The following is a 24,947-nucleotide window of genomic DNA, read 5'->3' on the forward strand; positions in this document are numbered from 1 at the left end:
CAAGGGACTCAGAATAGCCAAAACAATCTTGAAGAACAAAATTGGAGGACTCACATGTTCCAATTTCAAAGCTACAGTAATGAAAACAGTGTGATACTGGCATAAAGATAGACATACAGATCAATGGAATAGAATTGAGAGTCCAGAAATAAACCCTCACCTTTATGGTCAATTGTGGTTTTTTTTCAATAAGGATGCCAAGGCCATTCAATGGGGAAAAAAATAGGTTATTTTGACAAATGATGCTGGGACGGCTGGATAGTCACATGCAAAGAATGAAGTTGAACCCCTACCTCATACCATATGCAAAAATTAACTCAAAATGGACCAAAGATCTAAATGTAAGAGGTAAAACTATTACATCAGACTCTTGGATGAAAACATCGGAGAAAGTCTTTATGATCTGGATTTGACAATGGTTTCTCACATATGACACCAAAAGTACAAGCAACAAAAGAGAAAAATAAATTGGACTTCATCCAAATTTTAAACTGTGCTTCAAAGGACTCTATCAAGAAAGTAAAAAGACTTAACTTTCAGGAGCTGTCTTTCTTGCTGGCTTTTCTGAAATCTACCCCACTGGGCATCCATACTTCATGGTTTTCACTTCCTACTACTTGGCTTCTGCCTAACCCCAACTATTTTTGTTGTTGTTGTTGTTAGCCTTTATATATTTTTTGAAATCTAGAGATATGTATCTTCTAGTTTGCCGAAAATAAAGTTTGTGAGATTTAAAAAAAAAAAAAGTAAAAAAGGCAATTTACAGAATAGGAGAAAATATTTGCAAATCATATGTCTGGTAAGGGAATTATATCGAAAATATATTAAAGGACTCTTACAACTCAATAATAAAAAGACAGCCTGATTTTTAAATGGGCAAAGGATCAGTATAGATATTTCTCCAACTAAGTGTACAAATGGCCAATAAACACATAAATATGCTTGGCATCGTTAGTCATGGGGAAATGCAAATCAAAACCACAATGAAATACTACTTCATATGCCCCAGGATGGCTATAATCAAAAAGACAGCTAATAACAAGTGTAGAGAAAATAGAACCCTCATGTGTTGCTGGTGGGAACGTAAAATGGTGCACTTACTTTGGAAAATCATCCGGCAGTTCCTCAAAAGGTTAACAGTTACCATACAACCTAGCAATTCCACTCCTAGGTATACCAAGATAAATGAAAACACTTGTACACAATCATTTATAGCAGCATTATTCATAATAGCCAAAACTGCGGAAACAATCCAAATGTCCATCAGTGGATGAATGGATAAATACAATGTGGTCTATCCGTACAATGGAATGATCTTCTGCCATAAAAAGGAATGACGTTCTGACACGTTACAACATGAACGAACCTTGAAAACACTATGCTAAGCGAAAGAAGCCAGACAGAAAAGACCACATATTGTATGATTCCATTTATATGAAATTTCCAGAATACGCTACAGAGACAAATAGATCAGTGGTTGCCTAGGGCTGAGGTGGGCGAGTGGGTTTGGGGGTGATGGCTAATGGGTGTGGGGTTTCTTTTGGGGTGATGAAATTTTTCTAAAATTGTGATAGTTGTTGTTGCTCAACTCAATGTACCATAAGTCATTGAATTGTACCCTTTAAATGGGTGGAATTTGTATGATATATAAACTTTACCTCAAAGTTATGAAATAAAAACATTTCCAACATGAGCAATTATTTGGATAACCTTTATTTCTGCCTTAGGCCAGTTCATTCTTTTTTTCCTTTAACTTTCCTTCTGTGTCTGGAGTCTGAATTTTAGAGGACCTGAACTCTTAGGCTTTTCTCTCTGACAATGCAAGTTCATTCAACTTTCCCAACAAGGGTATCCAATCAGGCATTCTGTTCAAAATGCATTTGTCCATGTGTTCTAAGACTTGAGAAGGATTTCTACCCCACCCCACACCCCCACTGCCAACCCTGAATTGTATTTGAGAGAAGATGGAGCAGGGAAAAGCGTTTTTACAGGTTCAGGTATACAGGGTGGGGATTTGAAAGAGGCTGGGTTAAATATGAAGCTGGTCTAAGCCCAAGAACACCAAGGAAGAGATTTGGGGCTTTTAGGGGGCTGCCCTCTCCGAGAAGGTGAGTCCATTCACTCGGCTTGGCATTTGAAAACAGTCACTCAGAGGTGCCAGCAAAGGCTGCACTGCGTCAAGACCAGGACAGTCTTGGATTGATTCCCCAGTGTTGTTGGATACCCCCATCCTCTGATTCCACTCCCCTCAGCTCCGACTTTCAAATCCTCTCCTGCATCAGCCTCTCCCAGGGAAGGGCCGAAAAACTCAGGCTGACCTATAAAGGACGAAGGAGACTTAGACGGTCGCTCCTTGAGCTCTTTGCTTACTGAGCTTCTCCAGGAGAAGGCCAGTCTCACTCCAGCCTCATCCCTCCTTCCCACAGAGGTTTCAGCATGAGAAGCAGGCGGGTTTGTGTGTTGCAAGGCCAGGGGACAGGTTGGAAGATTGGACTCACCAGGGGCATAGCCACATCGCCCTTCTTAGGACGTGGGTCCTGACCACTTTGTACAAAGCATGGGCTCAGCTAATGGGTCTCCTCCGTGTAGCTAGTGATAGCTCTTGGGCCAACTGTTTTCAAAGTGTTAAGCTTGTTGGAAAATGGTAGTCCTAGATAAAGAAATTCTGATGTGTTCTGGTCATTTGGGGTTCCTAAATAAGGGAAACTTTGCTACTTACATGTGCAGCCTGTCTTATGTATTCGCCTAAATAGTGACCACAGACTAGGATAATTTGCCTGAATGGGCTGCAGAATAGAGTTGTATGTCATGAGAGCTCTGGAACCCCCCAATCCCTGTGTGCATGGGGGTGAAAGTTCAGAGCAGGGGAGCCCCTCCTACCTGGGGGGTTTGGTCATGTAAGTCACTCAGGAAACTGGACTTCCCATCCACCATACTCATCGCCAGCCAGTCACCCCAAACCTTTCACTCTGTGTACCCGGTGCTCTCAAATCCTAAACGACCATGATTTAATGAAAACTTAGCTAGGAGAAACTGCAAGCTTGCTCCCCTTTGCATTCAAAGCAAGGCTTTTTGAAACTCTATGTTCCTGTTTTGAATGTAGCAATGCAAAAGAATTTTCAATTTCTCGGGGCTGCTTTGTGTTCCCCCGGGACTGCACCTTTCACAGTGTCACTGAGACAAAAAAAAAAACAAAAACAAATTACACCTGCTACTTAGGCTTTTGGATAAAAATTGTTTTTAGGGACATTTTCTGTGTTCCTATTTTCTTTGGCCCTGAGTGGGGAATGTGTTCACTGTTATTTTTTTCATTGAAATTGGAAACTATATCTTAGAAAAAAGAAAAAGAAATATTCTCTCCTCAGCTCTGCATTGAAAAGAGCTTGTAAAATCCAGCCCCGTTCATCACGGTGGCATGTCAGGGCTCTCCACAGTCCACTGTGTGCCCTCTACCCCCTGGCAGGTGCCAAGCTGAGGCAGACATCAGGCACACTTGCTGACGCACTCCAGCAGCTCCATCCGGATGGCAATTCGGACGTGCCAGCCCAGCGGGATCAGCCGGATGAAGCGGGAAATGATGGGGGGCCGCAGAAGATTCTGGACTGTGGAGGTTCGGTCTGAGTTTCCGTAGAAGACCTAAAGAGAGGGGTGAAATCCTGTCACCTGTCATCATCATATCAGAGGCAAAAGGAAGAATGATTCCTTTCTGGAGGTGGCTCCAACTTGTAACTGGAAAAATCTCAGAAAGTGGTTGAAGTGCAAAGAATTAGATGCCCCTGAAATCTGACTTTGAGTAGTTGTTAGCACCTACACGCTCTGGGCGTTTCTGAGTCTCTATATGGGGACATCTTGAACTGTAACATCCAGTATGGTAGTCAGTAGGCACATGTGGCTATTTAAATTGAAATGAATTCAAATTAGATAGCAGTTCACTTCCTCAGTCCTACTAGCCACACGCCACGCGAGTGCTCAACAGCTAATGTGATCAGTGGCTGCCATATTGGACACTGCAGATAGTAATATTTCCATCCTGGTAAAAAGTTCTATTGGATGTCTCTGATCAAACATGCCTCTTGATTCTTATCACCAATTCTGTGTTTTAATCCTTTGCATTTTGACAAGAATTTTGAAAAGGACCACATCACACAAGAGGAATGCTCCCACGTTCCAAAGGAACTAAAGTGGGGCTCAAGTAAAAACGTGAGCTGGTTCTGAAGTTGTGAGCCAAAGCTTAATTGTGTGTCTCTACACCGACACAAATAGCAAGTACTTTCTAGACTTGGAAATGTTTTTTAAAAGAAAAAGATACAAATAAGAAGGAAGATTCTGGAAGGAAGAGGGCAGTGCCCAGAGAGAAAAACAGTTTATTTGTGGTTTGGGGGCTATCGCGTGGCATAATGCGGTGGCTGAAACATAAAAAGATGCCATGGGTGTCATTCTTTGCACTCTTTCCAGAGTCATAATGCTCTGCCTGGTGACACTGGGACATTTCATTCCCTGCTGGTATTATCTTCGGAAAAAATCTGACTGCCACATTAGCTTCATCCACCCACAAAATAAGAAGGACCTCGTCTGCTATGATCTTACCTTTCTTCCCACTAACAACACCCCACAGCCCCTTTTCTAAGCTGTTTGTCCTCGAACCTATTCAAGCCAGGAGCCAGGTGAAGAGGGAGAATAGAACAGTCTCCTCCAGATGGCACAAGTGCCGGGTGGAAGGCTTCTCTGCAAAGAACTTTCAAGGCCTCCAGAAGCACAGACAGGGCTTAAAAAAGAATGCTCCTATCTTTTTGGAAAGCCAATGAATAAGAACAAAAATGTAATAAAATGTCCAAGTGTCAAGATGGTTTTTCCTATTGTGTTCAAATTCCTTAAAATCTCAACCCATGAACAGTCTTACTGTACATATTGTCATCAGAGAATACAAATTCTGACTTTCAGCTGCATGTGTCTACGTAACCTGATTAAATGTCCAAAATAGCTGGGGGAAGTCCTCACTCTCAGGCGAAAGGACAGTTCACATTTCCAGATAGCTAGCAAATTTTGTATTCATCATAAATATACATTACATGTATGTGTGTGTATGTGTATATATATTCAAGAGCCCACTGTGTTTAGTCTATGGGAAATGAGACGCATCTTGGTGCTGAGAGATTAGTGACATATAAGGTTGCTCAAAAGTTTATGGGCCTCTGTCTGCACTGCTAGAGTTGTGCTAACAATTTCCGTAGTTTACTGGCTAATTGACTGGGTTGTCCAAAGCTTCCCAGCCATCAGTCTCAATCACAGTAAGGAGGGGTCTTATCTACATCAATGAACCGGGACCCACCCTCCTCAGTAATAGATCAAGTCAGATCCATGCAGCAAAGTGTTCAGTGGTCCAGTGAGTTTGGAATCGTCCAAATGGCTGGCTTTGATTATTCAAGCAACTGTATGCTGATATGAGAATTCAGACAGATTTCTTTCGCACACAAGAATGGCACTCATTTGCAAACAAACTGCTACGTAGGCACCCGGGATATAGAAAGACACCTGCCTCGTGGTCATAGAGCAGGTCCTGACTCCCCAGGCCTTGGGGTCAATGCTCTGAGAGAGGGCAGTGACAGAAACACAAGGACAGTAGCAGGAGGAGAGTCCCAGAGACTGTGAGCTGAAGGTGGTTTGGAGTACACCTGACTTACCCGGTTGTTTCCGGTCTGGTCCTTATAGTAAATCCAGTTCAGGCTCTCGTCGCTCCTGTACTGCACACTGTACTTGGTCATCCACTCATCAATGTCACAACGACCCTGGGTGAGGATCCCTGAAATCACCTTGACCTCCTTCAGATCTATCTGTAACCACTGGCTGCTGTCCTGGAACTTGGAGAGCCAGGCACACCTGCCGAAGACACAGCAAATTACTAGGAGCCATTTGCCATGAGCCCCTCCAAGGAGCCTGGAGACACAGGCTTTTGAGGGGATGCCAGCACCTGAAGAGCCCCTGCAAAGCTCGGGCAGTCTGACCTGCAAGGTGCTAAGCACTCACAGGCTTGTCTCCAAGAAGTGCCCAGCCTCTGTGATACTTGTGTCATTCTCTCCCTGCACCTCCACCGCCAGAGGAAAAAGTGCCAGATTCAACTAATTTTTCAAAGAAATGCCTTCAAATGTAGCTGAAATCACCTTTGGGGCGTGGTTGCGCATGTCTTTCTTCAATGCACGGTATTGCATCTGTCAGCCCCCTTCCCTTTTCCTTAGTCTCTCCTAAACTTTCTTTCTCCGTGAATCTTTTAATTTCACTCTCTTCATACGTATCTGCATTTCCTCAGGTGCTGTCACCCATGGCTTTCAGGGAGTGTCTGCCATGTGCAGAACACTGCCGAGCCGCTCTGGCAGGGCTTTTGACAGCAGGCCAATTGAAGGAACTGGTTTGTTTGTTTAGCTATAGCCTTCATAAATTGTGAAAACCTATAGCTTCCCTCCCCATTTTTTATTGCGTATTAATTACCATGTTTCCCCAAAAATAAGACCTAACCAGAAAATAAGCCCTAGCATAATTTTTCAGGTTGACATCCCCTGAATATAAGTGCTAATGCATCTTTTGGAGCAAAAATTAATATAAGACCCGGTCTTATTTTCGGGGAAACATGGCAGCTTCTCAGGACTCAGCCCTTAGGTGCCTTCTCTTCTAATTCCAGACTTGCTCCCTTGGGTGGCTCTGACTTTTTACTTCCATCCCAGACCTTTTCTAAATTCTAAATCCTGAGAATCAATTGCTGGCTAGCCAGCTTCTCCCGGATGACTTACAGCGTCTCAAATGAAATATGTCTAAACTCCCGGTTATCCCCACCCCAACCCCTCCTTCCAGTACTGGAATCAACCCCTGTCCTGCCAGCGAACTGAAAGTCATCCGTGGTTCCTTCCTCTGTCACCTCAAATGGCCAATCCATCTATTGGTTCCGGCTCAAATGTTTCTCAAAGTCATTTATTTCTCTCCATTTCACTGCCACCACTCTAGCCCTCTGTTCTTGCCTGGACTATCACTACAGCTTACCTAGTCTCCCTGGATTACTCTTGTCCCCCCACTAAACAGTTCTCCTCACAGGAGCCAGAAGATTTTTCTTTTAACACTAATCTGATTGTGATACTCCCCAACTTCAAATCTTTTTCTGGCAGAGTCTGCTAATTGTCTCCCAATAGCCTCTTCCCATCTTCCTTTAGTAAAAGAACCCCTGAGTTTTGTCTGGGCAAATGGCCACCAGCTAACATCACATTTCCCAGTCTCCTTTGCAGCTAAGTGAGGTCATCAGATGAAATTCTGGTCAATGGCATATGGGCAGAAGTGGCCAATAGGATTATGTTTGTTCAAGGAAACAAAGGAAAAGTGTGTTCACTCTGCTCTTCTGTCCTCCCTACTGACAAGAATGTGGATGTGACAGTGGAAGCTAGAGCAGCCATCTTGGGCTCCAAGATGGAAGCTTCATGTTAAGGATGACAGAACAACAAGGTAGAAAGGGTCTGGACCTCTGATACCGTCCAGCTGCCATAACAACCCTAGACTGCCTAATTCAACTTTTGGATGAGCAAGAAATACACCTCTATGTTAAGTCTCTGTACTTGGGGGCTCTTTGTTACAACAGCACAAACCTGTATTCTAACTAATGCACATTCAGGGTCCTCCTATTATCCCTAAAATAAGGACCACAATCCTTAACATGACTTAAAATACCCTGCATGATCTGACTTCTGGCTGCCTCTCCAGCCCTATCTCACCTGTGCTCTAACCTTGCTGGCCTGCTTTACAGTCCCTATCCAGGCCTTTGAGGGGTCTCCCAACTCTGGGCCCTTGCACCTGCTGTACCCTGTGCCCCCCTCACCTGGCCAACTGTCTCAAGTTAAATACCTTTTTCTTAGAAAGCCCTTCCCTGGTACTTCAAATAGACCAGGTCTTTTTTTCCTTCTCCATCTCCTCCACAGCACTCATCACATTACTAAATGATCAGTTGTGTGATTATGTGCTTAGAGTCCGTCTCCCCGTCTAAACTGTGTGCTTCTAGAAAGCCAGGACTTCATGGAAGGTATTCGATCAATACTTGTTGGGTAACTAAGTGCATTCTGTGTCACTCATTTATTACAGAGACCTACTTTTTCAAATCACATGATAAAAAACAAAAACAAAAGTTGCCTGTGCCGCCGGCCTGCTTACCCAAAGCCTTGACTGTTGAGCCGGGCCTTGTTGGCGGTCCATGAGGAATACCAGCCTACATACTGCTCCGGGTTGGAGCAGGTGACCTGGTCTGGTGTAACCTCCCCTGACTCGAAACCCAGAGGCTTATGATAGGGGCATTCTGGGAAAGGAAAAACAATGCTCATTAAAACATCCGTATCCCATCACAATGCTCAACAAACACAATATGACTGAAATGATGTTTAAAGATGAAGTAAAGGGATTGCCATGGAGACTCACAACTTTCATAAAAACAGAGGGAAGTGGTTCTATGGCAACCTCACTCTGGTGTGTGTGTGTGGGGGGGTAGTTTTGAGAATACTTCACCTTCTCCACGAACTTAGAGACCTAAAACCAAGAAGTTCACAGTGAAATATCATACTTAAATACCATACTCTTTATTTTCCTCATTAACACAGGTTTAGCCATCCTGTGTGATGACATCAGGGTCCCTAATTTGTCTTCAGGCAGCATATGATGGCAATTAAAAGACCAAAACCATGGTGAAAGGCAAGAAGGGCAATTATATATTGAGACTGACTTCCCACTTGTAAATTGCAGTTTTCTCACTAGTCTAATGAAAAATAAAAAAGGGTGAAATGTGCCTGCGTGACTGTTGAATAAGGAACAGTTGAAAGAAACTGCTTTTCCCAAATAAGAATAGCCAAAGCTGATTCTTATCTGTTAATTGTCTGCTGCTTTTCATGTATTTCTTCTCACATTTAGTGTTGTCTTACCTGGTCAGAGACTGCCAATTGCTAACCCAGTATCCATTCTCCCCTTCTTTTTGACTAGAGAAACCTAATTTTGTTGGGGGCAGCAATGTGACCAGCTAAAACAAATCTTTCCCAGCCTCTCTTGCATTTAGAAGTGACCACATAGGGGCGGCCAGTTAGCTCGGTTGGAGCTCCGTGCTCTTAACAAGAAGGTTGCCGGTTCGATCCCCACATGGGCCACTGTGAGCTGCGCCCTCCACAACTAGATTGAAGCAACTACTTGACTTGGAGCTGATGGGTCCTGGAAAAACACACTTAAAATAAATAAAAGTTTGTCATGTGGGGGTCTCTGGTCCTGCACAAGAACACAGTATATGGTCAGTCCAAAAAGGAACACCCACGGAGCCACAGATAGGGGAATCAAAGCACTATATTCTCGCTGGCGGCTGGGTTGGAGACACAGGAAGCAGGAGCCACATGAGCCACAATCTGCTGTCCACTTCTCTGCCAACCAACCAACCCCCTAGTGTAGCCACGGCAGTTATATTGGTGGCTAATGGCTAACTGTTAACAGGTGATGGCCTCCCAGCCACAGCTGATGGCCCTCTGATTATAGCTGATGGCCACCTAATAACCGAGCCAGCACCTTTCCAAGTGAGGCTGAGAGCCTGGAAACTGCTCTCTGGGACTCTGTCCTCACAAAGTTAAAAAAAAAAAAAAAAAGAAAGAAAGAAATGACAACATAACACAATTTTTGATCAATGAGATATAAGAGGATGTCTGCTGGGTATTTCTGATCAGGTTTTGCTTCTTTCTTCCTGTTGCCTAGAGGGAAGACCTGAGGCTGGTGCAACAGTAGCTATCTTGCACCAGGGGGTAAGTCAGGCCAAGAGAACTGCCGAGATTTCAGCCCTGATATCCATAAGCAACACCCTACCCCTAGTCTTTTTACCATGTGAGTCAAAACAAAGCTAATTCAATAAGGCCACTATTTAGGGGGCCTCTTATTTATAACCAAACCCAGTTTCTCACTGAATTTCTATAGAAAACAATGATAAACTTATGCAAATACATTCTCCTAGTTTTCTGATTGTAAATGATAAACTTCAAGTAAGGTAAATCAAATGATTTTTTCCATGTGTAAATTTGAGTTCAGATTGAAGAGCTGAAACATATTTACTAGGGCATCATTACCTTCAACAGTAAAATGAATGTTGAGGTCTTCTGAGAGAATGATTTTCGGAAGTCAATGAAACTGAATGAAGCATGCAAAAGCTTGACCGCCATCCTGAGGCTCCAGAATGCCTGCAGGGACAGCAACCGTGTTTCTCCGAAAATAAGACCTAGCCTGACCAGCAGCTCTAATGCGTCTTTTGGAGCAAAAATTAATATAAAACTCGGTTTTATAAGACCCGTTCTTATATTATATTAATGAGACCGGGTCTTATATTACTTTTTGCTCCAAAAGACGTATTAGAGCTGATGGACCGGCTAGGTCTTATTTTCGGGGAAACACAGTATGCCTTGTCCCCAGAGGCTGAAGACAGACTGCTTTTCTGCCCAATGCACCAAAAAAATAGGTCCAACTCCCACCAGTACCTGCAAGTCAATGGGGCTCGGGGTGAGGGGATAGCATTTGTTTATCAAGTACTGGAGGCTTCGGGGGACCTATTAAAATAATATCATAATTTAAAATAAAATAAAATAAAACAAAATAAAATAAAATAAAATAATATAATATAATATCAGCTCCTGGGAAAGAGAACAGGAACCCTTTATGGGCTGTGTGCTGATGCCTTCTGTGGTGGAAGGATCAGGAGGCCTTGTTAAGAACTCAGTTTCCGGGATTCCACCCCCAGAGCGGCTGCATTTTTAACAAGCACACTTTCAAAGTGCACTTTGAAAACTTTGGCCTGCCAGGAAAGGCGTTTTGTTGGCTGGCAGATTCAGGGGGACCTAGTGCCCATGGCCTTGGAGGCTCCTCCACCTCCTCAACCCCACTCCAACCTGGAAAACAAGCTTGTAACACCAGAAGGCGGGACAAGGCCCCAGTGTCAGAAAGGTAGGTTTCAGCTGAGCCCCAGTCATTGCTTAAATTCTGACTGTGGATGTCTCTGAGGCCTCTCCATCTGGAACCTCCCTTTTCTTGCTCTGGGACCATCAGCTGGGAGGGAGGGGGCAAGATGGAGGGAAAAGCCATCGCCACCTCTCCCCGTTGCCTTATTGGCATTCTGATCTTTCTATGTTTCCGCCTCACATCTCGTTTGCCATTTCTTCCCAATTAGCCCATCTAATAGTTAAGAGTGGGCTGTTGATCTGCAGAGACCTGGCCAGTGGCAATGGCCTTGGAGGCCTGTGAGGGCTTGTCCAGACAAGGATCCTACCCATACTCTTTACTCTTCTGAGGAGGTGATGGTCTCACTATCCCCCTGGTTTCAGCTCTGGGAGCCAACGCCTGACTCTCAGGCCCCAAGCCTCCCACAGCCCTTTGGGTATTTTCCAGGTGAACAGTGCCATCTGGGTGAACCAAAGGTGCTTCACACCCATATGGACACCCATCAGTGTCCAAGTCCCAAGCCTGCCCCCGTCCAGTGCTCCTGTCTGAAGGCATTGGCACCTCCGGCTACCCAGCTGCTAACCAGAAACCTGGTGATTTGGCCCAGGGCACAAAGCAGAGACTCTCCGATGGTTCTCAGCCTAGGCATCATCCAGGGAATTGCAGAATTGCGGGCGTTCATGCCACACCCCAAGAGATTCTGATGTCATTGGTCTGGGGCAGGATGTGGGCATGCGGTAAAGCTGCAGGTGATTGTAATGGGAAGTCAAAGTGAAGAACATCTGCTTAGAGCCAGTGCGACCTGGGATTGGATCCCACTCTCCCTCTGAGTTTAGGCACAAGCTGCTTAATGTCTCTGGGTCTCAGTTTTCTCATCTGTGAAATGAGCACAACAGTAGAACCTACCTCCATAAAGTTGCAGTGGGATGACATGAAATAAACTCTATAGGGCCTGGCTAGAAAGCAGCAGCTCATATTGGTGGAAAAGGGTGAAGTCATGAGAATATATTGATGTCTTCTTGAGTTTTGCATGTTTGTTTTTTTGGTGAGGAGTCAGGAGGGAAGAAATCTAAAACCCCTGCCCCCCACTCTGTCCTGCCCCCATCATCTCCCTGAGAAGGAAGCCAGCTTCATGTTTCCACAGGTTTGGGCTCTTCTTGCTCCAGGATGGAATATGCTGTGTGCACATGTGTGTGACTTGAGAGAATAGCCTGTTGACAGCACAGAACCTCCCAGGCTTAAGGATTTGGAAGTTCTAGGCCTCAACAAGAATCAGCTGATTGTCCCAGAGGAGGAGGTGGCCAAAGGCTCTGGGCTTTGACTCTTTGGGGGTGGAGCCTATGGTAGGGAACTGAGCTGAACAGGGAAATGGTTCCCCTAAGGGGCTGGACCAGGGATGGGGCCTGGGAGCCCTGAGCTGTGGAAACCCTCAGGAAACTTGGGGAGGCCCCAGGATGAGCTTGTTTCAAAGGGAGAAGATGTCAACCTTCACGTAGGGCTGTGGGCCACGCAGGGAAACTGCCACCCAGCCTGAGCCTAGGCCCTGCCCCAGACAGCCCTTGCAAGCCTGTGGGGGTTCCTGTTGTCCAAAGGGGAGAGGAAGGACCTTCAACAATCCTGTCTATAGACTCCTCAAAGGCCATGCTAAAGGGTGCCTCAAACTGGAGTTACTTGAACTTGGAAAAATGGAAAATGTAACATTTCTTGTGCTTTGTGTTCTATGGAGTGAATGGCACTGCAGTTACTTTATTATTTTTCCTGACTCCTCCTTTCCCCCTCTCCTCCTTCTATGGTCCTGGCTGAGCTCCCTTCAGGTCCTCATGCAGGCCTGGAGGCCTTCCCTTGAGGCTGTTCCCTCTGCCTGTGACACTCCTGTCCCCTCATTTCGCCCTTCACCTGGACACCTCTACTCATCCTTCAGATCTCTGCCCTCCCTGAGCTGAGTAAAGGATTCCAGGTGCTGTCTTCCCATGTACCCTATACCTGTCACTAATGCCTCCTCCTGTGATTATTTAATTGTCAGTACCCTTGGTCTGTCTTGCTCACCACTGTATCCTCTGAGCCCAGCAGAGGGCCTGCGCATGCTAGGCACTCCATAAATATTGATCAGATGGATCAACGAAGGGATAAACCAACATCATCACCCCCTGTTGGGTGGCCCCTGGGGATAAGCAGAGAAAATGGCAAGACAGGAAGCAGAGCGCTCAGGGAGGAAGTAAGAGTTCACTGGCCGAGAGAACTCCCACTGGCCTATGTCTATACTCATTTTACTCTTAAGGAAAAACGTGCATCCTCTGTGGCACACGTGGCTCCTCCGAGCAATGATTTGATAATTAGATGGTGAAGGTGTATTCATAATGTACTGCTAATCCAGACTCTAGATACTTAACATACTAGCCTTTCTTATTCAGTAAGTAATTTCTCAATTTGTAAGCATGAAGGCCAGACATGCTTTTAAGGAATGTTAACCTAAAGGAACACAAAGAGAGTTCAGGGACATTCTTGTCAAGAGAGACGTGAATATTATTATGCACACGTGTTAGACTTCAATATCTATGATGATGTAGTAGAATATAGAAGAATGTTTATAGAAGAACGGAGTATATTTTTGAATATAATATAGAAATGTAAAATCTAGACTAAAAGTAAAGCACTGAGTTATTGGATTTCTTATACTTTGATCCCTCCCTTATCCTATTCCCACCTCTCAGGGTGCCGAGGTCATCTTGGCTCAACTGTGGAAAAGACAGACCTTTGAGTATTTTTAATAGCATTAAGCAGAAGATTAGGAGGCCATAATGCACCTAGGCAGTCACCTTCTGCTCTGTGGGTGGGGCCCCTGGGCGGTAAGAGCCAGTGTGTACCTGGGAGCTCCTCTAGGCAGCTCTGAATGACCTTCTTCCCTCCTAAATCAGACCCTGCTGGAAGCGTTGAATCTCAGGGTCCAGAGAGACCAAGGACAGTTCTCTAGGTTCCAATGAGGAGCTGAGGCACTGATGGGCAAGTTACTTCTGGAAGGTTGTGGCTAGTTCTGATTCCCTGAATTTTGCCTTTTATGGAAAAACCAATTAACACCAACAAATCAACCATATAACACTAAGGTTGTATGTTTTTGTTTTTTTGTTTTTCTTCCTGGAAATATCTGTGTTATTAACAAAACAAAACAACCAAAAACAGTGGGGGAGAGGAGCTAAAGAATTTCTGATTTCGGAACTTGTAGTTCATGGCAGCTGCGTAGGGGAGAGAGCACATTCTTCAAACACACAGCCCTCCTCAGCTTCACAGTTGATTGGATCAATGAATCAAATCTGCATAAATAATCTCTTTTCAATTTCTTCTTAAAAAGAACTTCCTTGGAATGGAATTCCAGTAGGCCTCCTGTCTCTAGTGAAGAGAACATTTGTTTTCACTAAATGGCAAACTCCTTCAGGGTAGAGACAATGCCTTCAGGTTTGTCTCCCCATTCGTGCCTGGCACAGAATAAGCACATGATAAAAGGGGGTGGGATTCTAAATGGATTATTAAGGAGGGTGCTTCAATATTGACTGGGCAGATCGCACAAACACATAATGGCTGCAGGAGCTCACAGCAGGCATGGTGCACAGTCGGACGTCCCGTGGGAGAAGCACATGGAACTAAACAGTGCTTATTGCTTTCCTCACTACCGGGACCCCACTGTTCCTTTCCAGAAAGCTTAGTTCAGAACTGACTTCCTACCCCTGTAGGAAATAGGAGGCTGTAAAAGCCCTTGTAGACTCCCCTTCCTCCTCCCCCACAATTTGCTATTTTAATGCAAATTTAATGAAATAGTGAAGAGAAGCTCACACACATACTCATGGACCTGTCTCTCCTGGAGCTATTATTAGGCAATTAGGTAAAGTGGGTGACAGTTGCATGGCACCATCATAATCCTTGAGAGAGGTGGCAAGGATGGTTTCATGCAAAAGAGGAGCCACAGAAAGGGCTGAGCGTTGCAAATATTTGTGGGGCCACCCCAGCCTCTGAAAGTCTCAGTGTAAGCTCTTAGGAAGCAGGAAGTGCAGGAACTACACTTTGTCAGGTACAACACAAGATGCTTTAATGCCTCATGTAATTTATTCCTCATGATAACTCCTTAGAGCAGGGATGGGCAAACTGTGGCCCTTAGGTCAAATATGGTTCTCTGCCTGTTTTTGTAAATAAAGTTTTATTGGCACACAGACACACATATACATTTACATATTTTCTATGGCTGCTTTCCAGCAACAATGACATAATTGAGGAGTTGAAACTGCATATGGCCCACAAAGCCACAAATACTTCCTGTCCGGTCCTTTATGGACAGTTTGCGGGCCCCTGCCTTAGAGGAAGGTAGGCATTCACATGTCAGGAAAAGCCATGTTATGCTGCAGAACAAACCGTCCTGGAAATTTCAGAGGCTTAACACAACAAAGGCTCATTTTTCACTCAGGTGACTTGCCCATTGTGGGTTCTGCTTCTCTTCCCAGCACCCAGGCTGAGGGACAAGCCACTTTCTGAAGCAGGGAAAGGGAGAGCTGGAGAGTTGAGTACCAGCCCTTAAATGCCTCATTTCAGAAGAGACACTGCTCACAACTGCTCATATGATATCTCCTGACTGCAAGGGGGCTGGAATGTGGGGAAGCATATGGTCATTTGGTGAGTGATGGATATCCAGGCACAGTATTACCTCCATTTGAAAGAAAAAGGCCAAAGTGGGAGTCCCAGAGTTAAGAAGTGACGCAGCCAGGATTCCAACTCTGGTCTTTTGGGCTCGAAAGCCTACACTCTTCTCAAAACCCTTTTCCGCCTACCGTTACTTTAAATATTTTCAATTAATTGTCCATGCATCTCTTTCATTGAAAGTTAGGTCTCTTCTTACCATCTCACGCAGGTCAAGGAGAGATCTAGGAAGCTATTCTGAATGATGACATCAGAGCAGTTTATTGGAGCAGTGGCTATGTGAGATTTGAAACTCAGAGGCTGATGGGAGAAAACCCAGAGTGTGGCATTCCAGGGGTTTAACAGCTGGGTTGAAAGAAAGAGGAGAAACAGGGTGTTCCCTAGGACACTCCAAGGATCTGGCCCCAAGGAGAGGGGACACTCACCTGGTATACAGTCTAAGGAGGTGGCACCCGCAGACCACAGGGCATTGGCGCCTCCCTGGCAATCGCACTTGCACGCTTTGTGATACCAGGCGTCCTCGCCCTCATCCTGTGGGAAGCCAGAGAGGCAGGAGTGTCAGAAAATCACAGTCAAAGGTAACTGTGGTCAGCACTACTGGAAAATCTTGTATTCAAAAACCTTGCTTATTCGTTACTATTGTCTATAGCTGCTTTCACACTACAACAGCATAATTGAATTATTAATCCAACTCTAATGCACACAATCACTCCTCATGTTTGAGTCTAGATACACAAATATCTGCCACTGTGGGTGACCAGCTAATAATCTCACAGACACACCCATGTAGAGGGCAATGTTCACCCCATTATAGTTGCCTTCAGGGGCTTGGGGAGCCCCCATCCAAGCTTGGGCTCCTCACGTCCCCTGGAGGTCCCTCTCAGGATCCAGTTTTAAAAGGTACTGGATTCCCGGTTACACCATCTGAATTAAAACCTGGTTTACTTGCACTCTCTCATGAAAACACCAGTCTTGGAACTTACCCAGATAAAATGTGCTATTGCCACCACCAGAAAAAAAAAAAAATCCTTTAAAAATACATTTCTTTTTAAAAAGTGATAATCCTATACATTATTTTTGGCTAAGAAAATCTTCAAACACAGTATCCCTGTAAATGCCAGCCTTCTTACTGGAACATACCTCAGTAGATGATAATCCCAGCGTGGCTAAGCGAGAGGATAAGAGAGGAAAAATGAAGTTAAAAAAAGAGAAATTCAACATAATGAGTTAATACATAGACAAGTGAAATGAAAAGTCACATAAAAAATAACAAAGCCCCTCCTGGAAGAAGTCAAACTAAGTAACTATGTGTCAGGAGAGACATTCACAGATGCCGAGAAACTAGGGGCAGTAAAATTACACAGAAAGACAAGAATGATTAATATTATTTGTGTTCATTCTAGAATTTTGGAAAATACATTAATGTGGCAAAGTGTGTGTGGGTGGGGGGGAGCACCTATATATTTTTTTACCACCAAAGGCAACACTCACTGTTAATATCTAAGTGTAAATCTTTCCCATCTTTTTTCTATGCATGTTTTTAAAAACACATTCGCTCACCTACTATGTAAGCAATGTTTACAGCATTCCTTTTCCACTTAACATTAGCAGTGAGAGTGTCTCCCTTTACTTACTGACTTGTCACCAGCCTCATCATCACCATCATCATCATCCCTAGTGTCTGCTGAATGTGCTATTCAGGAGTTGATTCTCAAGCCGCCCCCCACTATGACACATTTCGGTTATTTAGGGTGAGGACATTGTTCAGGAAATCTTTTTTAGGTTTGTCTTTTATGTACAGGAGTAGAATGGATACCGGTGGTAGATTCACACAGTGGAAGACTACACTGCAATGCTAAAGTGGACATACCATATGAATCCATTTTAAATTCACAAAAACAGGCCCAAGTAATCTATGCTGCTAGACATCAGTGTCCTGGTTACACTTGGGGTGGGGAGTGGCAGGGAGGAAGCCAAGGGAGGGTGCCTGGGGGGCTGGTAATGTCCTGTGGCTTGATCTGAATGCTGCTTACTGGGGTGTGTTTAGTGGTGAAAATTCACTGAGCTGTACACTTACCTGTACTGCTCTGTATATTATACTTAAGTAAATGTATGTATGCTATACTTCAAAAAACAATCTTTTAAAAAAACCGAACTCATTACATCGTTCCTCAGATTGTTCTTCTCCTTTCTCTATTTCTTATCCTACTGAATGGCTCCACTGTCCACCTACCACCCCATTCAGAAACCTGGGACTCCTAGTTGCCTCTTTTTCCTAACCGCCCACATCCAGTGTTTACCAAGGGCCTTCTTTTCCTTCCGCCCCCACTGTCACTTCCTGTGTTAGGCCCCACCCTCTCGCCACTAGATTCTTTCCCTGCTAAAGAGAGACCTTGCCTCACCCATCCTTCAGGCTGCCAAGGGAATGGAATGCAAACCTGATTGTATCACTTTCCTGCCAAAATCTTTGGTGGGTCTCCACTGCCAGGGTTTGAGTTCCACCTCTGATATTCTTAGTTGTATGACTGCATCCTTCCATTTCCTCATCCCTAAAATAGGCATAATAACAATGTGCCTTTCATGGCGTCACTGTGACCTATCTCCTGCCTACCTCTCTAAATTTATCATTTGCACTGTACTACTTGCAATTCATCAAGTGTGCCAGGCTGTTTCTTGCCTCCTGCCTTTGTCGGTATGATTTCTTGGCCTCAAGTGCTTCTGCAACCAACTTTTCTGCCTGCTTCTCCCCTTCCCGATGAAGAAGACTTTTTCTGTCCTTCTTGTAGAACTTACCACCTGCTCTGTCCTTTGTGTCCCACCTCTTTCTTGTCTACAGTTTTATCGAAGCACCTGTACAATTATAAAAATTGATAGAAAAGATAGCTGATAATGACTGGTCCCAAAACATTCATTCATTCTTTAATATTCATTGAGCATCTACTATATTCCAAGCCCAGCTTTAGGTGCTGAGGATATAAGTGAACAAAACAGGGAAAAACACCTGCCCTCATAGAACTTATAGTCTAATGTGGGGGAGTGGGAGCATAATGAAAGAACGAATGAATGAAGTGTAAAAACCCTCAGGTGGGTGACTGCTTGGCATGTCATCCAGGGGAGAGATGATGGTGGCTGGCCCAGGATGGTGGCAGTGGAGGTAATGAGAAGTGGCTGCACAGTGGGATTTATAGATGATGTAATACAGAATTGTACACCTGAAATCTATGTAATTTTACTAACAATTGTCACCCCAATAAATAAATAAATAAATAAATAAATAAATAAATAAATAAATAGAGAAGTGGCTGGATTCTGACCGTCTTTGGAAGGTGGTACCAACAGGATTTGCTGACATATGATGTGGGTGTGAAAGAACGAGAGGCCTGAGGCCTGAGTGACTGGGAGAATAGAGCTACCATTTACTGGGGGAGCAGAAGGTTCCAGGAGGAGCAGGGATTTGTGGGCAATGAGGTAGAGATGTTTGGTTTGAGAGGCCAATGGAACACCCAAAAGTTGAGGTTGAATGGGCAGCTGGCTGGAAACTTCTGGAACTCGAGAAAGTCCAGCTAGGCTCCTCACAGTTAATGTGTACATGAACCCATAGCCTCAGCCCCGCAGCTGTTCCCCATCTACTGTGAAGTAGATGAACAATTGGCATCTACTTGATTTGGGAATTGTTAATCCAGAAGGCACTCAGTTCTAGATCCATCTTCAAGAAAATCTGGGGACAGCCGAAATGCTGAAAGGCCCTGTAAGTAGGGCAAACATCAACTGTGTTAAGACCCTCTTTTGGGAGGACCAAGGATGAGGTAAGTCGGTCATTGACAACATGTCCTTAATAACCAATCAATTTGGCCCAGAGGCAGTATCTGTTACTGAAGAGGGTCGATGTAGCAGCAGCAACTGAGCAAACCCAGAGTTCAAATGAGGCTAAGGACCCATCTAATTGCTTTTTGCATTACCTGGGTCCAGGGCTGGACCCTGGAGGGGCTCTGCATTCTGCAGAAACAAAGCAGAAGGCACAAAGGAAAGGGCGGGAGGTCCCGCCACCGCCACCGTCTATCTGTGGAGAGAAAGAAACCTAAGAGGAGGTCTGGTTTCAGAGCCAATTCCTGTGCTCATTCAGACACTGGGCAGATTTCTGGCATTTTTCACCTCCCAGGCTCTCCTCCCAGAAAGCGTTTGTCTGCAGGCAGCCTGGGGTTCTGAGGCATCCGATCCTTATGGAAATGAGCAGGGAGAGGAGGAATAACAAGCATTTTACAGGAAAAGCTGTCAGCAAGGGAGCAGCAAAATGATTTAATCACCCAAAAAGCTGGCGAAGAAAAGCAAAAGTATGTTTGACTACATTTCATAATACCAGAAAATAACACTGTTGGAATGAGCAAAAGAAAACAGGTCAGCCTTTAAAGGAAAAAGAGTAAAAGGTTTAGATTATGTGGTTGTGGATTTTTCTCCCTATTGGGATTGTTTTCTCCATTTCTCCACAGGTTAACTGGAGTGTCTGAGGTGTCTGCCACTCACCAATCTTAGAGTCATGCAATATGGGCTCATTCTGCCCTTTTGCGCAAAGGGCCACTCCATGGGGAAACCCTTATTACCACAGCAAGGAAATCCAGGCATGCCTATTTCTCGAAATGTACCTTGCAAGCCCAAGAGGAAAAGCGCGCATTAGATGCACACAGGGAAGACTATTTTAGTCTCTTTGATTGGATGTCACTAAACACAGAGCTTTCCTTCCCATTAAAACAGAGGAGGCCGAGGAGAAAAGCATAAAATTATGAATGATTAAAAAGTGTCTGTAACCAGCTTCCAATCTACTTGAGAAACAAGAATAAGACACAAGAGAAAAACAGCAGGCTGTAATAATGTCCCTCTCCTTGAAGACGAAAGAAGGAAATTGCTTCTGGTGTGAAAGTGTTACTATTTTAAGCGACAGGCATATTCATGGATAAATCTGTTATCTGTACCTGCTTCAACACAGATGAACCCCAAAAACATATGCTACATGACAGATGAAAGACCATATGTTACATGATTCCATTTAAGTGAAATGTCTCGACTAGGCAAATTGATAGAGACAGAAAGGAGCTCAGTGGTTGTCAGGGACTGGGATTCGGGGACAATATGGAGTGAGTGCTTAATGTCTGTGGGATTCTTTGGGGGATGATGGAAATATCCTAAAATTAGATTGTGTGCTCCACAAATCTGTTAATATACTAAAAACCATTGAATTGAACACTTTAAATGGGTGAATTTAATGGTATGTAAATTACATTTCAAGAAAGCTGCTTTGAAAAAAATCTGTTATCCCTGATGGTTGACACACCTGAAAAGAGGACACACTCACCTGTAAGATGAAGCTTGGTGATTTTTAAAAATATATATAATAACCATGATTTAATATGATGGATGTTTTTAAAATCATCATTGGCATTGAATCCAAAATGTACAATATAAGATAAATAGAAGCCGGCTTCAGTTAGAAGACATAAGCAGTGCTTTACTCTGGTGATTTGTGCATTCCCAAATGAACCTTCATCCAATACATAAGTGCAGTCAATCCATTTACCTTATTTCACTGTAATAAGGAGCCACTGCCACGGTGGAATAAAAATAGCCGAGTAAATTAGACAAAGAACCTTTGTTCTTCAGGTTCCCAGTTGTGCAATAGAATACATCTTTCCCACGTGCATTGTGCAGTATTTCTCTATCTCGATTGTAAGCTGATTCAGTGCAACAATCGTATCCGATATTTTTTCTCTGTGTCCTGGAGCATCCCTTTAGCTCAGGTAGAACACTGGCCATTTTTGGCTGGCTGCTTTCCTTCCACACCATATGAGGGTGGAGGGCCTGGGTAAAGTAAGAGAATTTCAGCTTCTCAAGCCTACCCGCTGGACCACATTCCGCTTCACCTGGACAGATGGGATTCTCTGTGTGGAAATTTCTGGAGCTCCCCAGCCATACACAAGGATTGGTAAGCAATAGAACAGGAAAGAGTGCTATGCTCTGTGCGCCCTGACAGCGTGCCTTTTGTTGCAGATATTCCCCGAATGAGCAGGTCTAATTTAAAAATAGGCTGGTAAACATTTATAGGACTTCTTCGCATTTGGGGGTCACAGGGCAGGGTTGTTAGACTCAACACTGAGAAAGCAACAAGGAACCGCCCAGCATGTCAAATTCTTACACAGTGTTTGGCCCATAGCAGGTACTCAGGGGTGGGTTCTTGACTGAACAGGCAAATGACTGAATGGATGAATGAATCTCAATGCCAATCACAAACAGAAATCTGAGAGTGGGCCCTGTGGATATCTGAGAACCAGGGGTATTGGGATCTAAGCCTTGAAAGGCTGTTTAGATTTTCTTGCTGAGGAAAGGGCAAGGAGTAAGGGGAAAACAACGAAACCCCAAAAGCATCTTAAAGTATTAAGAGTTACTGGATAAGTTGCTGACTCTTAATTGCAAGGGGGGAAAAACAGGCAATTAGTCTAAATGATCTCTACTTAGAAATGTATTTGAGTTTGCAAAATGACCTTAGGATTATTTCTTTACAAGTCTTTCTAAATGCTGAGAAATATGACTAACAAAAGTCAGGAGACTGGAGAATCATGAAAGTGAGTGCTCTACCAATAAAATATGAGAGGGTAGAGAGGAGAATGATTTAAACCAGGAATTCTGACTCTACTTGTGAGAATTTTGTCATGTCTGTCTACCAGGTCATTTGCAGAGTGGCGAGGCCTCCTGCTCCTTGCTCTCCTTATTTCTTTCTTGTAACACATGTAAATACCCAGTGGCCACAAAGAAGACATTCAACCAATTTCTAACATCCAGAATAAACCTAAAAACAAATTCTGAGGTGACGGGTCCTTGAGAGATGAGAGAGGCATGAAAGAGTATTATTCCAAAGATTGAGAATTTAAAAGTTGAATTGGATGACATTTTAGAGATCTGCCTTTAATTTCTCCTTATTTAAGCACATTACTCCTGCTGGGCCATATTTAGCAATTTAAAAAATCATTGAGTGTATTGAATCTTTGGAGATTTCTGACTCTCAGTTGGATTATTCTTTCTATTAGAGTCCAATGGTATTCAACATGTCATGTTAATCCATATTTGAACTAGGGTGACCTCATGTCCCAATTTGCCTGGGACCGTCTTGGTTTACACCTGTTGTCCCAGCAGAATTATTATTAGCATTCTCTTCTACCCTCAATAGTGTCCTAGTTTGGAAGATTAGATTCTACGATCACTCTAACTCCTAAAAATTTTCAAGAACACACCATATTTTCTCACTAATTGTTGCAATTTATAGTTATTTTATACAATTTATGAAAACGTTCCTTCTCTCTGATGCATTTTAAGCATCGTTAGAACCTCAGAAGTCTCCTCACAAAATCAGAAAGCCAGTGGTGAGACAGAGAGGAGCACATCCACACAAAGACAGCTGTTGCTCATTAATAGCTCATATTAATGAATTAACATGTCTTGCTCATTAATAATATTTTAATTATTCAGGTTGCATTTCTATTAATCAGCCATATTATTAATTCAATTGTATTACTAAATATCTAATGAATGCCAATGGTTGGCCAGCACATACCTTCATAGCCAAAGAGGAGGAAAAACAAGAAGCCGCATATTTTGCGTGGCATTCTCCCCGTGTCCTTGGCTGCAGCCCTACCTTATCCAAGTGGAGAGCTTCCCCAAGAGCAGGAGCTTAACTTGAGCACTGGCCTCATTAAGCACCTTATTCCGTTTACTTCTTAGGGCTTTGGCTGAGCCCCACCAAGTTAACCCACACAGTGACTTCCTCAACAAGGAAGTCTCAGAAAAGAATCTAATGTCAACTGAAGTCGGTTTAGCAAAGGAAGATATTGGTTGTATTCTATCTTTAAATGTAAGGGAAGCAGTGGAGGGAAATAGACACTAGAATCGGAAGACCCAGGTCTTAAGCCTTTCTCTGCCATCATCTTCTAGTGGGTGACCTTGAGCCGTTTCCTGCCAAATAAGCACTAACATTCTTGAGTTCTATGAAAATGACATGGATTCCCTTTTTATAAAGCAACTTGGCACCCTGTTCATGCCTTTTCACTCAGGAATACTAAATTTTGGAGGGAGGAACAGTTACACACAAAGATGTAGATTGCTGTGGCATTTTCAACAAAAAAATGGAAATAATCTACATGACCAAGGTTAGGGGATTCAGTGCAGCAGGTAGGGTTAAGAGCAGATTCCCAAGCCAGATGGGTGCAAATCCTAGCTCAACCACGTGTTATGTGACCCTGAGCAAGTCACTTCAAGTCTCTGTGTTTCAACTTTCTGATCTGTAAAATGGTGATAATAATGCCTATTTCATAGAGTTTGTTTGAGACTTAAATGGGATTATATGTACATATAATTTTCTATTATGTATAAATTATACATATATTTTTAAAACTGTCTATTTTACGTAAGTTTTATATATATATGAAGTTCTGGAGAGCTCTTTCACAACATTGTGAATATACTTCACATTACTGAACTGTACACTTAAAAATGGTTAAGATGGTAAAAAAGAAAGTTAATGAAGTCATTGTAATAACAGGAACAATCATGTGTCATACTCTTGAGTTAGAAAGGGTGAAAATTTACACACTGTATGAGCAAAACTATGTGGAAAAATGCAGACAAAAAGACTGAGTTTCCCCTTCCCTTTTCAGTTCTTGGCCACCACTATCCCACCTTAGCCACCAGGGTCCCAGACACCTTTCCTTTATTCCTTGTCAAAGATGAAAAAGGCCAATATGAAAAAAATAATAACACACCTCCAAAACGAAAGTGTTATGAACTGGTAAAGAAGACCAGACAAGAACTAGAGAAATGTTATTTAATCAGCATTTATTGGGTGTCTACAAGCCTGACATTTATTCTGTACTGTGTATGGATTCTTTTATTTCCAGTTGTCCAATTTTATTTATTTTTTAACTAATTAATTAATTTATTTATTTTTCAATTACAGTTGACATTCAATATTATTTTACATTACTTTCAGGTGTACACCAGCATAGTGATTAGATATTTATATAACTTATGAAGTGATCCCCTGATACATCTAGTAGCCACCTGGCACCATACATAATTATTACAACATTATTGACTATATTGCCTATGCTGTACTTTACATCCCCATGACTGTTTTGTAGCTACCAATTCTGCTTCTTCCTCCCTTCACCTTTTTCACCCAGCCCTCCAAACCCCCCTCCCACCTGGCAACCGTTGGTCTGTTCTCTAGGAGTCTGTTTCTGTTTCTTTGTTCT

The 24,947-nt window shown here is 43.5% G+C and overlaps 1 protein-coding gene across 1 annotated transcript; it reads right to left on the minus strand.

Moving 5' to 3' along the window:
* Nucleotides 1-1,408: 1,408 nt before the first annotated feature.
* Nucleotides 1,409-23,303, minus strand: RS1 (retinoschisin 1). Its single transcript, XM_019755388.3, has 6 exons — nt 23,252-23,303; nt 16,795-16,820; nt 16,080-16,185; nt 8,182-8,323; nt 5,682-5,877; nt 1,409-3,636 (listed from the first exon to the last, which is right to left on the minus strand). Exons 1-6 carry the CDS (start codon nt 23,301-23,303, stop codon nt 3,484-3,486), a joined length of 675 nt encoding a protein of 224 aa, XP_019610947.3. The 3' UTR covers nt 1,409-3,483.
* Between the last annotated feature and the right edge of the window lie 1,644 nt (nt 23,304-24,947).

The sequence above is a fragment of the Rhinolophus sinicus genome, chromosome 18 (genome assembly GCF_057876585.1).
Source record: "Rhinolophus sinicus isolate RSI-liver-muscle chromosome 18, RSI-T2T, whole genome shotgun sequence".
NCBI classification, from domain to species: domain Eukaryota; kingdom Metazoa; phylum Chordata; class Mammalia; order Chiroptera; family Rhinolophidae; genus Rhinolophus; species Rhinolophus sinicus.

What these genes read in the sequence shown, in the direction of transcription:
- RS1 (XM_019755388.3), bottom strand. Translation starts at nt 23,303, where the DNA reads ATGCCACGCAAAATATGCGGCTTCTTGTTTTTCCTCCTCTTTGGCTAT. An exon ending in CCTCCTCTTTGGCTATGAAG is followed by an intron (nt 16,821 to 23,251) that starts GTATGTGCTGGC and finishes CCTCTCGCTTAG; the next exon opens with CCACGCTGGGATTATCATCT. An exon ending in CTCCTTAGACTGTATACCAG is followed by an intron (nt 8,324 to 16,079) that starts GTGAGTGTCCCC and finishes TTCCTTTCCCAG; the next exon opens with AATGCCCCTATCATAAGCCT.